General features: G+C 52.1%; 1 protein-coding gene across 2 annotated transcripts; it reads left to right on the forward strand.

Annotated features, from left to right (window-relative positions):
* Positions 1 to 2,070: 2,070 nt before the first annotated feature.
* On the forward strand, positions 2,071 to 9,137 carry LOC123098008 (uncharacterized). 2 transcript variants are annotated; one of them, XM_044519879.1, is made up of 3 exons: positions 2,071 to 2,725; positions 8,108 to 8,323; positions 8,424 to 9,137. In XM_044519879.1, exons 2-3 carry the CDS (start codon positions 8,117 to 8,119, stop codon positions 8,943 to 8,945), a joined length of 729 nt encoding a protein of 242 aa, XP_044375814.1. In that variant the 5' UTR covers positions 2,071 to 2,725; positions 8,108 to 8,116; the 3' UTR covers positions 8,946 to 9,137. The 2 variants fall into 2 exon arrangements, with proteins under 2 accessions (XP_044375814.1, XP_044375821.1); XM_044519886.1 differs by lacking the exon at positions 2,071 to 2,725 and having other exon boundaries at positions 8,069 to 8,323.
* The last annotated feature ends 7,841 nt before the right edge of the window (positions 9,138 to 16,978 follow it).

The raw sequence follows: 16,978 nt of genomic DNA on the forward strand, positions 1-16,978 counted from the left end.
CGCCCACCGAAAAAATGCATCAGATTCGGATGGCACACACCCACTACCACCAGCCCCAGCCAACCTCCAGCCCCCGACCGAAACCAGAGGAGAGGAAGGGGGATACCCACACCGCTACGCCGCCACCTCCGCCAGTAGATCACCACCGCGAGGACGACCGCCCGCAGCCCGCACCCACCGCGTCTGGGTCTGGTAGCCCGCCTTCACCACACCGGTCGTGCATCACCAGGGCATGGCCCGTCATGCTGTCACCGCACCCGCGCGCCACCACCAGCGCCGATGCGACGCCATAGGGTGGAGCCCCACAGAAACACCACCACCAGGTCGTGGGCCGTCGGACCGCGCCGGCCACCTTGCACGAAGAGACGAGAGGGGCCCTGTCGCCGGCGGCGGCGAGCGAAGAGGAGGCAGGAGGAGGGGGCGTTGGCGTAAGCGGTGCGGTCGCCCTCCCCGTTGCCCGCGGGAGGGGATAAGGTTCCACCGTGGTGGCCTGCCGCCACCAAATCTGCTCTTTCTGTCAACACTGGTTCACTGTGTATGTAGACCCAGTTCTTTTGCCAGATTCTTCTAGAATCTGGCCCCTACCCATTTATTTTACAATTCTATCTAGTTAGGGTCTAATTAGGTAGGATTGTAAAATAAAAGAGGGTCAAAGATTCTAGGATAAGCCAGAGAGGGGCAGATCTGCAAAAGAGCTGGGCCGTAAGCTCATGCTCTGCGTTTGTGGGCCTTCGGCGACTAATGAGTTGCTACATGTGCCATTGGCTTCATATGGACCATGCAAATTTCAAAAGACCAAACCAAAGTGAACTCTCTGCTGTATGCATCATTTCTACTTGAACATCTGTAGCCATCTGCAGAAAAGTAAACTACGCCTCTAACTGTACACTACTACCGCAAATGGAATGGACTGGCCTATGATTTTTTTTGAGAATTACTGGGCTAAGAGCCGGATCCCCTGACGTACGGCCACCTGACGTTGGGCCACTGACGCGTGGGTCCGGGTCCACACGTCAGCGAGTGCGCCGTACGTCAGAGGAGCTGCGTCCGGGTGGGTGGTAGCTGGCAATGGCAGCAGTAATGAGCAAGGCAGGCGGGAGCTAAAACGAGCTGAGAGCACCTTCAGCCGGACATGGTTAATCCGACCTCTCAAACGCCCGTGCGTCGTCCGCGGACGCGCCCGGACGCGTTCGCGGACAGTGAACGGTCATACCTCAAAAAATGCATTTCACATTCGGATATCTTAAATTAGAAATCTTAAATTCATATTATTAAATGCAACGTGAAACCTAAAGCGGAGCTCTCCCCGTTCCGCTCTCCGCTCGCCCGGCTATGCCCCGGCCATGTCCGATGGCCGGCTGTGCTCCTCAGAGTTTTGGTTCGGTCGCCGACAAGGTAGAGTAGGGCATGTAACACAAGCCGGCTCACGGGACTCAAGGCGCCGCCGGGTCCCATGCCCAACTCTTGGTCGTTGGAGCCCGGGAACCAGAAAGGTGTCGGTGGATGTCAGATCGATGACATATTCGTCCTAGGATGAGTCGCGGACGTCGAGGACGATGTGGTTGCGGCGCCCGGACTGATGCGCCATACAGTGCGCCGGAGAATGCGACTCCGTCTCACCGACGTCCACCGCCGTGAGGGCTGCTGCCGTCTCCCACGTCCGGTGCCTTGCACGGGGGGCACGTCGTGCCATGGCCTCGTCGGACGAGGCCCATCGTGTGTGCCCATGCTCGGCGCGTCAACGGAGGCGTTGCGCGGCCGCCAGCGCGTTCGGACGCCAGAAGGACCGCACGGCCTCCGGCGAGGCAGTTACAGCTGGCCTAGCGCTTGATCCATGCGTCATTTGGGCGGACGCAATGGATTTCCAACGGAAGGAGTCCGAGCGCGGCCATGCACGGGCCTCTTTCCGGGCGCGATGGAGCATAAGCTGGACGTCCATCTCCTCTTTGGGGCAGCGTGGGATGAGCTCGGGGGTCGACGGATCTGAAGGTGAAGGACTTGGATCCGCTGCCCACCATGCCGGAGACGGCTGGAAGAAGCCCGAGACGAGCTTGGGTGACGGAGGAGAGTGGAGGGAAGGGGAGTGAAATGGCTGTCCGGCGAGCGGATGGGGAGAAATTTATGTGGGGTTAGATGGATCAGCGCGTGACCCATGCCCAACATGGCGGGCTTGCCGGGGCGCATCCGGGCGCCCCTTATCCGTCCAGTATTTCGGCTTGATATGAGGGATGGCATTCAGTCCGGGCGTTTGGGGGCTGTTTGAGTGGCCACTTGGGCTAAAAAATCATGACAGAATAGTGAACGAGCCGCTTGAGTATAAAGCGGGTTTGAGGCGCCCAGCTGTAGAGGCTTAAGCTAGCCTTTTACGCGCTGCCCGGGTGCAACACCCCCGTGCTTTCCTGTGTCCCTGCAACGTCGCTGCCATGAGACGATATCACATGCCGCCGCACCGGACTCTAGACCGCGGAAACTGCTCGACACGTCGCGTCGTGGGTGTTGGGCGTCTCATCGCAGGCTCGCCACAGCGTTGCTCGACTCGGTAAAGGGGAGGAGCACACCAAGTCTCTAGACGAGAAACAAGAATTCCTTACTGTGCAACTCCAGTCTGGGCAGCGCGGGCCGACGCGAGCGTCTCACCAAGGTTCCACGAAGCGTTGCTCGGTATATGTGGGAGGGGCACACCAAGCTTGCAAGCAAACAGGAAGCGCCGACCAGTTGACGCACGGTGAGTGAATTCCATCTTCATCTTGGTCTTTGTAAGACAATAGGCTTTGGGGGGAACCGGCACAACCCTCTAGGGGTGGCCTATCACACACACACACATATATATATATATATATATATATATATATATATAATAAGGTGGTATACAACGTTACAATATACACATGTAAATACAGTCTAACACCCTCCCTCAATCTTAGCCACTTTCTAATGAATCTAGAAGGGTAAGATTGCGCCTGCAAGTCTCAAACTGTGGCAAAGACAATGGCTTGGTGAAGATGTCAGCAAGTTGATCCTTGGAAGAAATAAACTTGATCTGTAGTTGCTTCTGAGAGACACGTTCACGCACAAAGTGATAGTCAACTTCAATGTGTTTCGTTCGGGCATGGAATACCGAATTTGCAGAAAAGTATGTAGCACCGATGTTATCACACCAAAGAACAGGAGGCTGTGTATGGGGTATACTTAACTCCTGAAGCAAGGACTGTACCCAGATGATCTCTGATGTGGCATTGGCCACAGCCTTATACTCAGTCTCAGTACTGCTACGTGAGACAGTAGCCTGTTTCCGAGCACTCCAGACAATCAGGTTAGAGCCAAAGAAGACAGCATAACCCCCCGTGGATCGCCTGTCATCCGGATTGCCAGCCCAGTCTGCATCAGAATATGCTGAAAGACAACCAGAGTCAGACGGCCGAATATGCAAACCATGAGCCACCGTGAAACGAATATAGCACAAAATCCGCTTAACAGCAGACCAATGAGTGTCACGGGGTGACTGCAGATACTGGCAGACTCGGTTAACAGCATAGGAAATGTCTGGTCGCGTGATCGTCAAGTACTGGAGCCCACCAACAATACTCCTGTACTCTGTCGCATCAGAAGAAGAAAGAAGCACACCATCAACATCATTGAGCTTATCAGTGGTAGACATGGGTGTAGTCGTCGGTTTGCACTTAAGCATCCCAGCTCGCTGCAACAAATCCAGAGAGTACTTCTTCTGCGTCATAACAAGGCCAGCAGCACGAGAAGTAACCTCCACACCAAGAAAGTAATGAAGCTTCCCAAGGTCCTTGACCGCAAAATCAGCACCAAGTGAGCGAACAAGCGCAGTAGCAGCCGACTGAGAGGAGCTGACCAAAATGATATCATCTACATAGACCAACAAGTACATAGTAACCTCAGGCCTTTGAAGAAGAAACAATGAGGAGTCAGCAGTTGATGATGCAAAACCATGAGCACGAAGAGCCATTGCAAGACGAGCATGCCAAGCACGAGGAGCCTGCTTCAGACCATAAATTGCCTTGGACAGACGACAGAGATGATCAGGGCGATCCGGATCAGAGAAACCCGGAGGCTGGCGCATGTAAACCTCCTCCGCCAAGACACCATGAAGAAAAGCATTTTGAACATCAAGCTGACGAAGAAACCAACCTCGAGTAACAGCCAGAGAGAGAAGAAGTCTGATGGTAGTAGGCTTGACCACTGGATTGAAGGTGTCTTCATAGTCAAGTCCAAAACGCTGTCGAAAACCACGAGCAACCAGACGAGCCTTATAGCGCTCAATGGACCCATCAGAATGCCTCTTCACTTTGAAAACCCATTTGGAATCAATGACATTTACCCGTGATTGTGGAGGAACAAGAGTCCATGTCTGATTGCGAAGAAGCGCTTGATACTCCTGCTCCATGGCCTCTCTCCAATGGGGAATGCGCATAGCAGCTTGATACGTGCGTGGCTCAGAGGATGGATCTGCGAGAGCAGCAGACATGCACGCCGCTAACCAAGCAACTGTGCCATCGTGACGTTGCTTAGGCTGAAAAATGCCACTCCGACTGCGCGTATGTGGACGTAGAGCAGCAGCAGGAGCCGGCGGAGGCGAAGGTGACGGAGACGTGACGGTCGCCGGAGATGCAGGAATCACCTCAGGCGAGCTCGGGACAGACGACTCCGGGCTGCATGGCGAAGACTGGCCCGACGACAGGGGCTCAGAGGCCATGGGCGAACCGAGAGTGGGCGAGGCCAGCTCCGGTGACACCGGCCCAGACGGCCTTGGCGAGGCGAGAGCAGGCGAGGCCGGCCCTGGTGAGAAGGGCCCAGTCACCCTGGGCGAGGCAGGGGCGGGCGAGGCCAGGCCTGGTGATGACTGCCCCGACGCCCTGGGCGAGACGGGGACCGAGGAGGCCGGCCCAGTCGGCGGGGTTGCAGGGCGCGACGATGGCGAAGGCAGCCCAGAAGCCAGAGGCGACCGGGCCAGGACGTTGATCGGCCGTGCATGAGCACGGAAAATGAGGCCATGCAGGGGCGCCATGTGCTCCTCATGCACAACAGAAGGTGCCGAGGATGAAGGCGATGGCGACGAAGAGGAAGATGGCACTTCCAGAATCTCCAAATGAGCCCCACGACCAGTGCCTGCACCATGGTTAGGCAACAATAGAGGAGAATATGCAACATCATCAAATTGGTCAGAAGCAACAGAGGATGAATGCATGACAGGTGGCTCGGTAGTGGACACAGGGAGTTTGGCAAAGGGAAAAACATGCTCATCAAACACAACATCCCGAGAGATGTAGACACGATTAGTGGGCACATGAAGACATTTGTATCCTTTATGAAGAGAGCTATAACCAAGAAAAACACACTTCTTGGAACGAAACTCGAGCTTACGCTTGTTATATGGACGGAGATGGGGCCAGCAAGCACACCCAAACACCTTGAGAAAGGTGTAGTCCGGTTGTTCATTAAGGAGAACTTCAATGGGAGTCTTCATATTCAAAACACGAGTGGGAGTACGATTGATGAGAAAACATGCAGTGGTGAAAGCATCACTCCAAAAACGAAACGGAACAGATGCATGGGCCAAAAGAGTCAGACCAGCTTCAACAATGTGACGATGCTTACGTTCTACTGAACCATTCTGCTGATGTGTATGTGGACATGCTAAACGGTGAGTGATCCCAAGCGACTGAAAGAAGGAGTTGAGGTTGCGATACTCGCCACCCCAGTCCGACTGAACATGAACAATTTTGTGCTTGAGAAGGCGTTCAACATGTTTTTGGAACTGAACAAAAATGTCAAACACATCAGATTTACGTTTGATAAGATAAAGCCAGGTAAAGCGGCTGTAAGCATCAACAAAACTGATATAGTAATTATGACCACTAACAGAAGTCTGAGCAGGACCCCATACATCTGAAAACACAAGTTCTAAAGGATGTTTCACCTCACGACTGGACTCCGAAAAAGGAAGTTGATGACTCTTCCCCTGCTGACAAGCATCACACACTGCTACATCTTTATTACTAGACACACTAGGAAGCTCATGACGACGCAAAACATGCCGGACAATAGGTGTGGCCGGGTGACCAAGACGAGCATGCCACTGTGACGGAGATACCCGAACTCCACTGAAGACGCGAGCGACGCCAGGATGCTCCAGACGATAGAGACCTTGGCAGAGCCGCCCACTAAGAAGAATGTCCCTCGTGCCCCGATCCTTAATAAAAAGATCAAAAGGATGAAATTCACAAAGCACATTATTATCACGAGTGAGTTTAGGAACTGAAAGAAGATTACGTGTCACAGATGGAACTCGAAGAACATTGCAAAGTTGAAGACTCCTATTGGCATGTCTAGTGAGAAGTGATGCTTGACCAATATGAGAGATGTGCATACCTGCTCCATTGGCGGTGCGGATCTTGTCGGAGCCATGGTAGGGTTCACGAGTGTGAAGCTTCCCCATCTCACTGGTCAGGTGCTCTGTCGCCCCAGAGTCCATGTATCAGTGGGGGTCAATGGAGTAGGACTGAGTGTGTCCCTGCGGCTTCTGCGGCGGCGGACGATCAGCCATGGCGACCTGACGTGCAAAGTTGCGTGTATCCTTCCCGTCATTGCCGAGACCAAGAAAACCCCGCTGGAAGCGCTTGTGACACTTCGAGGCCCAGTGCCCATCGCGACCACAAAGCTGGCACACACGTGGACCGCCAGCCCCTGGTAGCGTCGCAGTAGGAGGAGGGGCCGAGGCGGGTGGTGGTGACTGCCCCGAAGGAAGCCCTGGATGAAGCAGAGGAGCGACCACCCTTGGTGGCGGCGTTTGCCGAGAGGGCGCCGTTGCCCCTGGATCGGCGCGTCTCGACTCGTTGCTCAGTAAGCAGGAGGCGTGAAAAGACCTCGTGTGCTGGCATGGGCGTGGAGTTGCCCCTCTCATTGATGATCTCGACTAGGGCGTCATACTCCTCATCAAGACCATTGACAATAAACGAGTTGAACTCGGAGTCGGTGAGGGGCTGTCCAATGGAGGCCAGCGTGTCGGCGAGACTCTTGACTTTGTTGTAGAACTCAGTGGCGGTGGAGTCAAGCTTCTGACACTCCCCAAGTTGGCGACGGAGCCCAGATACACGAGCCTGCGACTGTGCCGCAAACGAGCGCTCAAGAATAGTCCATGCCTCGTGGGACGTCTTGGCGAAGACAACAAGCCCAGCAACGGCCGGAGAGAGCGACCCCTGGATGGAGGAGAGGTTCGCCTGATCCTGCCCTGTCCAGACACGGTGAGCCGGATTATAGACCGGACCGTGCACGCTGTCAACCAGCGCGGGAGGGCAAGGGAGAGAGCCGTCGACATAGCCAAGCAGATAGTGACTCCCAAGAAGCGGAAGAACCTGCGCGCGCCAGAAGATGTAATTGTCCGACGACAACTTGATGGTGATGAGATGGCCGAAGTGAAACGGCGGCGGCGGCTGCGATCCCATCGAGGAGACTGGCTGAGGTGAGACCACCGTGGAGACAGTCAGAGGGGCAGCCGGCGCGGTGACAGAGGGCGCGATGGCCGCGTTTGACGCCGCGAAGCCTGCCAGCGCGACGTCCTCCGCCACCAGCGGCGCAGTGGTCGAGGGCACGACAGCCGCGGTTGACGGGGCGGCGGCGGTGTGGGCCACAAGCGCCTGCCCGGGCGAAGTAGCAGCCGGCGGGAGCGCGAAGAGGGAGCCGACGCTCCGTGTCCCGATCGGCGCCTGAAGGGAGGCGGCATCCAGCGGCCTCGAGAGAAGTGCCGCGAGGGAGGCCGGCAGAAAACCGGTGGCGGTGGAGCCGGACGCAGCGGCGGACGTCATAGCAGTCGGGCGACGGCGACGGCGGGCGCCGCGGCGGCGGCGGCGTCGGCGGCGGTTTAGGGTTTTAGGCGGAAGCGGACGTAACCTAGCGTGATACCATGTAAGACAATAGGCTTTGGGGGAACCGGCACAACCCTCTAGGAGTGGCCTATCACATATATATATAATGAGGTGGTATACAACGTTACAATATACACATGTAAATACATTCTAACAGTCTTCTTCTTCCTCTGCCTTCCCTGTGCGTACCTTTCTTGCTGATATCTTCCGGCCAGGCTCGATCCATGGACTCCTCGCAGAAACACCTTGGATCCATGGATGCCAAGATGCCTCTTCTGCTGTTTGTGACCCAGGCCAAGAAGCCGATGGCCGCTTGTCCGCTCCAGGATGCTACCCTCCTGGCCAGCGCTTGGGCGCTCGTCACCGCAGGCCTCTTCGCCGTCTCCTACGCCTTGGGCTCCCAAGTCGTGGACGCGCTCTGCATCCAGCAGGTAACAACGACGGCTCCTGCTTCTAGTTCAACTACCCCGGCCCTTTGCCGGCCTGATGCTGGATCTACCACGCGCCAAGTTCGTCTTCCTCTTCGTGCAGCTGCCGTGGTGCGATTTCCGCGAGGAGAACGCCGTGGAACGCTCCCTCCGGATCGGCCTGTGGTGCTGCGCCGTGCTCCAGGCGGCCACGGCGGCGCTGGCTCTGCTGCTCCCGTGCCGGCGCCACCGCCGGATCCGCCGTGCCGTTGCCTACCTCGCCGTCGCGGTCGCCATCGTCAGCCACTGTATTTTGGCCAGCCTCGTCCTCCTCTCCGCCGACGCAGGACTAGGGTACCTCTTGCTCATCCCCTTGATCGTCTACGCCGCGGCGGCGCTGGTGCTGCTACTCCCGTGCCGTTGCCTCCGGATCCGCCATGCCCTCGCCTGCCTCACCGTCGCGGTGGCGGTCGCCATCCTCGGCTGCTGTATTTTGGCGAGCTTCGTCCCCATCGCTGCCGACACAGGACTAGGCTGGCTCATTCTTTCGGTCGTCGGCCCGGCGTTCATCTTCACCCTTGCGGTGGGCGACCTCAGCTTCCTGGCCCTCCTCCGGGGAGGGGAATTCCCCTGGGAGTTCCGCTGAGGAGTAGCTGCTGATCGGTCAGCCGCAAGCTCATGCCCATCGATCACCTCATGAGGTACTGACGCACATAACGATCGACTTGCAGGGAATATTAATATTGCGGTGCACTTCATCTGCCTAGTATTGGACCTTAATAATTTGATGCTGAATTAGCCTATTATTTGTGTGATCGAGATATGCTATTGAGTAGTACTCCCTCCGTTCGAAATTACTTGTCTCAGAAATGGATGTATCTAGAACTAAAATACATCTAGATACATTCATTTCTACGACAAGTAATTCCGAACGGAGGGAGTAGTATTGATGAACAATCTATATATATGGAGTCTTTGATGCAGTATTAATTGGACCTTTTCTCTGTACGATCAACGGTATATGCCTATCTTCGGTATAATTGATGTTGATGATCTTGTTATGCGCCACATTCCTTGCACCTTAACTGTGCTAAACAAAAATAGTCGACCATAGCAAATTTTGTTCATTAAGCTACAAGCATATGACCGACGGACTAATTCGCTAGGGTATTGAGTTTTCTTCTCGTTGACAACATGTTTCATGTGTTGAGAGCTTTGGACTTTTGATCGGTGAACTTTGCATGTGTTTAGAACGGATTCCCATTCAACTGTGAGCCTCTCACTTTGTTAAAGCAATTAGCTCGGATGCTCTCGTAGTAGATTGGTTTCATTTCTTTCCTTTCAGGGTGGTTTAAGGTGATATGGATGATGGGGGCGTCTGTGCCAATATTTATCTTCCTCGCCTTTTTCTTTTCTTGGGCCTTTGGAGCACATGATATGGGTCAAGCTGAACCCAGTCTCAACAAAGATATAAAAAGCAGTGTAGTCAAATCTACAATGGCAGCTAAATACATGTTCGGGGTTGCAAAACGGACAAGTGGTCCGCGGTAACATACTAATAATATACATATGTTACATACCGGTAGATTGGATTTGCATTGTGTTTCGGGTTTTGCTAGAACTCATCTAGATGAGATATAATTTGGTCTCATTTACCTTTTATAGCCATTGGATGTGATGCTATAAGATGCGTGTGTGCTGACGTGGGTTGTATGTGTTCTTGTTTTCAAAGTGAACGAGACCAAATTATATCTCATCTAAATGAGTTCTAGGTACTCCCTTGTGTTTCACATAAACTATGACTAACATAAAACACTTGGGGAATTTTGAAGACTTCTAATCCTTAGGATTTTTTTCCTATGTGAGCTGTTTGATTCGTAGGATTGTAAAACATAGAAACTTTTCCATAGGATTCATTTGCACTAGATTTTATAAAAAATTTTCCATCCACTCAAACCTCTTTGAAAAAATCCTACGTTTTTTCCTGTGCACAATCAAACATTCATACAATCATGTAGGATTCAAGATGACATGTCATCCCAATCCCACGTTTTTTCTATTCCTGCGTTTTGGAAATCCTACGAATTAAAGAGGCCCTTGAAGTGAACCAACACAGGCAGACAGCCCCGGCCCGTGTCGCCTACCCTAGGCGACACGGGCGGCATCCCCCACAGCACCGCCACCGGATCCCACCCTCCCACTCCTCCCCTCGCCGCCGCCGGACCCCACCCTCCCACTCCTCCCCTCGCCGCCGCCGGAGGCCACCACTAGGCAAAGCCTGCTGTGTCATGGCCGCGGCGGCGGGGCCTCCTCCCGAGGCCGCAACGCCTCTCCGCCCCCTCTATCCCCAACCACCTTGTCGGGATCCTCAGCCGCCAAACACGTCGTTGGCGCGCTCTTCGGCCGGTCACGGCCCTCCAGCGGCCGTACCCCCCTCCCCCGCCCCCCCTCCGCATGGTGCAGCGCCTTCCCTCTGCCCCCGACCACCCCGTCGCGATCCTCCGGCCCAACCCCCCGTCAGTGCGCGGCTTCGGCGCTCCCCAGATGTGTGACGCCCGGATAATTAAGCTACAGTAATCACGGACTAATGGTGCCACATCACCACGATTACTGTTGTTAACCTTGCGATGATTTGAAGCCGTTTCAAAATTCAAATTCAAATTAATGTCAATAATAAAAGTTTTCAAAAATTAAAATAAAAATGTTCGGTTTGTACTAAATATTGCATAGATAATTATGGTGTAGAAGACACAGTTTTATAAAATGCATAAATATTTTAAATTGAATTAAAACAGAAGAGAAATAAATAAAAGAAAGAAAATACAAAAGATACAAACAAACAAACCAAAAAAAAAGGAAAAGGAACCCCCCCATCTGGGCCTCGGCCCAGCAGGCCGACGGACCGCCAGGCCGGCCCACCCCGGTCCCCCCTTATCCCCCCACGCGACCAAACCCTAAACAACTACCACCCCCACTCCCCTCGTTCCCCCACTCTCTCTCGCCTGATTCCCTCCCCATCTTCCTCGCGCCGCCACACACTCAGCGGCGAGGGCCCTCGTGCCCGAACCCCCATCGCAACCTCTCCTCTCCAGTGCTCCCCCGCGGCTCTCCGGTGCTCCTCAGGCGGGACGCAGCTGCCATTCGTCGACGAGGCAACCACCGCGCCGGTGGTCTTCTTCTCCCTCGTTCTGGATCGGGCACGACCCCCCCGACGCCACGACGTCATCGCCGTCCCCGGTCGCCGGAGCCGCCCCTCGTCTACCTCCACCTCGTCGGACGCCTCACCGACCTCCTCCCCGCCGGCGCCATCACGCCTCACCGCCGAACTCCCCTACAACAGGGTTGAGAATCCCATCCCCCTGCTTCCCTCTCCCCATCGTCCCGCACGGCCATCGCCATGCTCAGCGCGCTGGCCGCCCCTGTTCCCCTGTCTCGCCCGCCGTTTCGTGCCTCCGTTGCCGCTGCTCGCCCGTCCACAGGGCTGCTGCTGTGCCTGGACGTCGCGCGTCACTGCACGCCCCCTGTGCACTCCGCTGGCGCTGCCGCGCCCCTTCCCCCACTCGCTCCATGCCTCGTGTCCGCCCCTCCCAGCGCCAGCTGGCCGCCGGCCACCCGTCGACCAGGCTCCGGCCACGGCCTCGCCCACAGTCGTGGGTGTGTGTGCGTGTGTGTGGCCGGTTGTGCCCCTGACCACCGGGGCCCAGCCTCTGGATAAGAACGAAAAACAAATGAACAAAAATAAGTGTTAGTTAAAATATTAGTATGTTAATTAATTAGTTAATTAAGTAAATAGCATAATATAACCAAGTGACAGATGGGCCTCACTGTTAATTAAGCAAGTTTTCCTAAACTAATAGAGTTATGAGTCAATGACAGTGGAACCCACTTGTCAGGTTGACCAGGTCAACGGTCAATGCTGACTGGGCTGTTGACCTTGACTGGCCCCACCAGTCAGCCTCTGCTGACTGGGCAGTTGACCAAGTCAACGGGGCCTACGGGTCAGCCACACAAGTCCATCTCTGGCTACACTTCTGCGTACCCATAGCAATTTAACATTTAATTTCTGAATTAAAATAATTTAGGAAATGATTAAAACCTTAGAAAAATCATATAAAATAATCCATAGCTCGGATCAAAAAACTTTCTACATGAAAGTTGCTCAGAACAACGAGACGAACCCGGCATCGCAGCCCGTTCGTCCGCTACGCATCCCTAGCATAGTGAACCTACAACATTTCACCTCCGGTTCATCTGTCCAAAAACGCGAAACACTTGGGATACTTTCCCGGATGTTTCCCCCCTTCGTCGGTATCACCTACTACCGCGATTGGGCACACCTAGCATCGTTACTTGTCATGTCATGCATCGATATGCATTCGTTTGCATTGTATTCATTGTTTCTTCCCCCTCTTCTCTCCGGTAGACCACGAGACCGACGCTGCTGCTGCCCAGTTCGACTACGGAGTTGACGACCCCTCCTTCTTGCCAGAGCAACCAGGCAAGCCCCCCCCTTTGATCACCAGATATCGCCTATTCTCCTCTATACTGCTTGCATTAGAGTAGTGTAGCATGTTACTGCTTTCCGTTAATCCTATTCTGTTGCATAGCCTGTCATTGTTGCTACAGTCATTGATACCTTACCCGCAATCCTAAATGCTTAGTATAGGATGCTAGTTTATCATCATTGGCCCTACATTCTTGTCAGTCTGCCTCGCTATACTATTGGGCCGTGATCACTCGGGAGGTGATCACGGGTATATACTATACATACATACATACTATACAGATGGTGACTAAAGTCGGGTCAGCTTGATGAGTACCCGCAAGTGATTCTGATGAGGGGGCTGAAAGGACAGGTGGCTCCATCCCAGTAGAGGTGGGCCTGGGTTCCCGACGGCCCCCGACTGTTACTTTGTGGCGGAGCGACAGGGCAGGTTGAGACCACCTAGGAGACAGGTGGGCCTGGCCCTGTTTGGCGTTCGCGGATACTTAACACGCTTAACGAGATCTTGGTATTTGATCTGAGTCTGGCCATTTGGTCTATACGCACTAACCATCTACGCGGGAGTAGTTATGGGTATCCCGACGTCGTGGTATCAGTCGAAGCCTTCGTGACATCAGCAACTGAGCGGCGCGCGCCGGATTGGAACGTAAGCCTGCTCTTCTATTAAGGGGGCTAGTTCTGCTTCCGGCCGCGTTCGCAACGTGCAGGTGTGATAAGGGCGATGCGCCCAGACCCTTGTGCGCTTAGGTTTTGACCGGCGTGCTGACCTCTCTGTTGTGCCTAGGTGGGGCTGCGACGTAGTGTAGCTCCTTGCTTGCGAGTACTTTGGATGAGTACTCACGGTTGCTTTGCTCCCTCTTTTCCCCCGTTTTCCTCTTCTTCTCGGATGCCGCAACCAGACGTTGGAGCCCAGGAGCCAGACGCCACCGTCGACGACGACTACTACAATAGAGGTGCCTATTTCTACGTGCAGGCCGCTGACGACGACCAGGAGTAGTTAGGAGGATCCCAGGCAGGAGGCATGCACCTCTTTCGATCTGTACCCCAGTTTGTGCTAGCCATCTTATGGTAACTTGTTTAACTTATGTCTGTACTTAGATATTGTTGCTTCCGCTGACTCGTCTATGATCGAGCACTTGTATTCGAGCCCTCGAGGCCCCTGGCTTGTATTATGATGCTTGTATGACTTATTTTATTTTTAGAGTTGTGTTGTGATATCTTCCCGTGAGTTCCTGATCTTGATCGTACACGTTTGCGTGTATGATTAGTGTACGATTAAATCGGGGGCGTCACAAGTTGGTATCAGAGCCAGCTGCCTGTAGGAATCCCCCTTTCCAACTCCTTGGCCGAAGTCGAGTCTAGACAATATAAAACTTTTACTAACATGGCTGTGTGCCTTACGGGCCCACGTCGCCATTGGGTGGTACTAGAATCTTTTACTCCTTGTCTATACTCTGGGACTCTGATCTCTCCTCTATTCGTGTTAAATGAATTTTACTAAATCTAACATTAGGATCTCGTTATCACTTTCACCCGGAGAGCCTCTTATTAATGATGATCATCTGCGGCACGTGAAGACCCTGAAGATACTCTCCGCTGTTAACCTGAGAACTTATGTTCATCGCATTTGGAATTCCCCTTCCACCGTCAACCCTTATGGATAACTACTTGCAGTTGTTATTCTTACATTCATCCCCAGTTGGTCTTGTTATTACCAGATACCTCGAAACACTCGTCGTTGTTTCGATAATCCTTTGAGCTTATCGCCTTGCTGTTCTTTGTCACCTGAATACCCCTAAGGATAATTCTCGCACTTATCGAGTATCCGCTCATCCCCCAGTTGTTCATGTGTTTCACAATGGTCTTCGAAATACTATTCGATCCTCCAAAAATCCTTAGTAACTTATTGCTCTGTCATACTTGTCTACTTGCATGATGGATGCTTTCTATATGTCTGGCAATATTCGTTAGTATCCTTAGGCATCGTCATTTTGATCCTTTTGATTCAACATGAGTGCGAATGCACGCAATCATCAGTTGATCCTTTTAAATTATCTTCCCGGCTCGGACGTCATTTTAAACATGAGCTGGTTCTCAACCAATCCAAATGCCGTCGATAGTACCCCTAAGGCTATTCAACTTATCCACCCCTAATTAGAACATTGCTTCTGTTCCCTTAATTTGGAAATCATAATTCCTTTGCATTTGAGCTCTGGATTAGTCAGTTGTTTCTATAATCCAATGCCCTTGCATTGTTACTTCCTCTGATTGTGTGCTGATGCTCACATCAGCTCTGTTATGGACCGACAGATCCTTTAATGGATTTTATCCGACATTGTCCTTCATATTCAATAACCTTGTGAGCCTTCCCTTGGATATATAATGCCTTTGGTAAATTGTATCATCTGCTTTTGAACAATGCTCTACTTTCGAGCTTGTATTATTTACTCCGAAGTTTGTGGTATATGTTCCTAAGATGCCCTGATGGGTTGAACCTATGCCTTCCCTAATCTGTGTGAACTCGAAAGATTTCACGGGTCAAATTATCTGGTATTGCACCAGGTAAAACTTTCAACAACTAATGTCATTTTCGAAATACGAGAGGTGAATGAAGGTTATGCATTAAAGAAGTGGGAGTCGACCTTGAACTTTGTGTTCATGCCCATGGACACGATGTAGATCCTATCATGGAAGCTTCTTGTAACTATTTCCTTGATATAATATCCTTTGGTATCGGTGAATTGATCCTTTGCAATCGTGGTTCCGACCATGTCCTCCTTTAAATACCATTTCCTGTGCAAGTTTAAGCACTTGTCTTCTATAGAGCAATACCCCAGTCCAACCTCTACTTGGATCTGTTGTCGAGTATTACCCCCTGGTATCTCGAGATTATCATGGAACTGCATGACTTCTTATGAGTTATTCATCAAGTGCTACCTTCCCACTGATTCCAATTTTTCACGGGCTCTGAGTTATTAAACACTCAAAGACACCGATGACTGAACCGAGTCCGCACTACGGTTCAACATCTCTTCAGTAAGCTTCTATAAGTACGAGTTTGTACCCGATCACGCCATTCCTAGCCTGTTTGGCTATATCATTGTCGTGATGATTCTAACTGTGCTACCTGGTCCTTCTTCTCGGAGCACAAATTTCGACGGTGAGCTAATCTTACAATCGATCTTCCTCGTCATATCGTTCGCCTTGAACAACAATCCTGATTTCAAGTTTGTGTCCTACCCATGGTTCCAATAACCTTCCGCTACCTCATTCCTTTGACTTAATGTCATCGCTGATTGATTACGTCTTCATGGAATCTCTCGACAAATGTGTCGTGATCATCATGACCGTTCTGAGCTCTTCTAGGATATCATCTGAACTCATGATGACAAATACCTTCCTTTCCCCTCGTTGATTTGTGTTATCCTTGCCAACATTATTGCCTTCCCTCCGAGGCAAACTTGTTCGTGTTTTGTGTTATACCTTGAGTTCCTTGCTACCCAGCATTGTTCTTCTTTACCTTGTAATATTACCACCTTTTATGTCGAGAATGTCGTGGGAATTTCACCACCTCTTGAGAATTCTTGGTATGGTGATACTTCTCACCATCGCCATTCTTCTTGGGTCCTCGTGTTGATTCCAACCAGGGTACCAACAAGTGAGCGGTGCTGTTTGGATTCCGCCCTTCTAGGATCCATATTGCTTTGAAGTTAATGGTCGACCGTTCATTCTTAGACTATTGATTATTGAATCACCATTCCAATGTTGGTCGTGCAATCCAGCCCATATTTCGGGTGCACCTTTCAACCAATGTTTAATTGTGTATGTTTTCCTCGAGCATACATCATTATACCATTTGATCTGACAAATGCTATCTCCTTGTTCACATAATTGTGGAAATCCACCTTTTTGGAAATCTCAAGGATTGTTACTTACTCCATCAGCTACCCCGTCATCCTCTCGTTGGTTTAAATGATGAACTCTTGAGTTGGAACTTGCTTCCATAGTACATTCCCCAATAATCTTACGATGTCGTCTCGTCAATTTGTCTTGCACCTTTTCTTCTCGGGCATCTTGAGTCTGAGGTATCCTGACACCAATCAGATCTGAATCTCGGTCAGATATGGTGGCCGGGACATATTTCCTAGAGTTATAACATTAGCATTTGACCCGAT

This window comes from Triticum aestivum, chromosome 1B, assembly GCF_018294505.1.
Source record: "Triticum aestivum cultivar Chinese Spring chromosome 1B, IWGSC CS RefSeq v2.1, whole genome shotgun sequence".
In the NCBI taxonomy this organism is placed as follows: Eukaryota; Viridiplantae; Streptophyta; class Magnoliopsida; order Poales; family Poaceae; genus Triticum; species Triticum aestivum.

Bases quoted from the DNA above. Each gene is read 5' to 3' on its own strand.
- LOC123098008 (XM_044519879.1), top strand. From the start codon at position 8,117: ATGGACTCCTCGCAGAAACACCTTGGATCCATGGATGCCAAGATGCCT. The intron at 8,324-8,423 runs GTAACAACGACG...CTCTTCGTGCAG, and splicing joins ACGCGCTCTGCATCCAGCAG to CTGCCGTGGTGCGATTTCCG.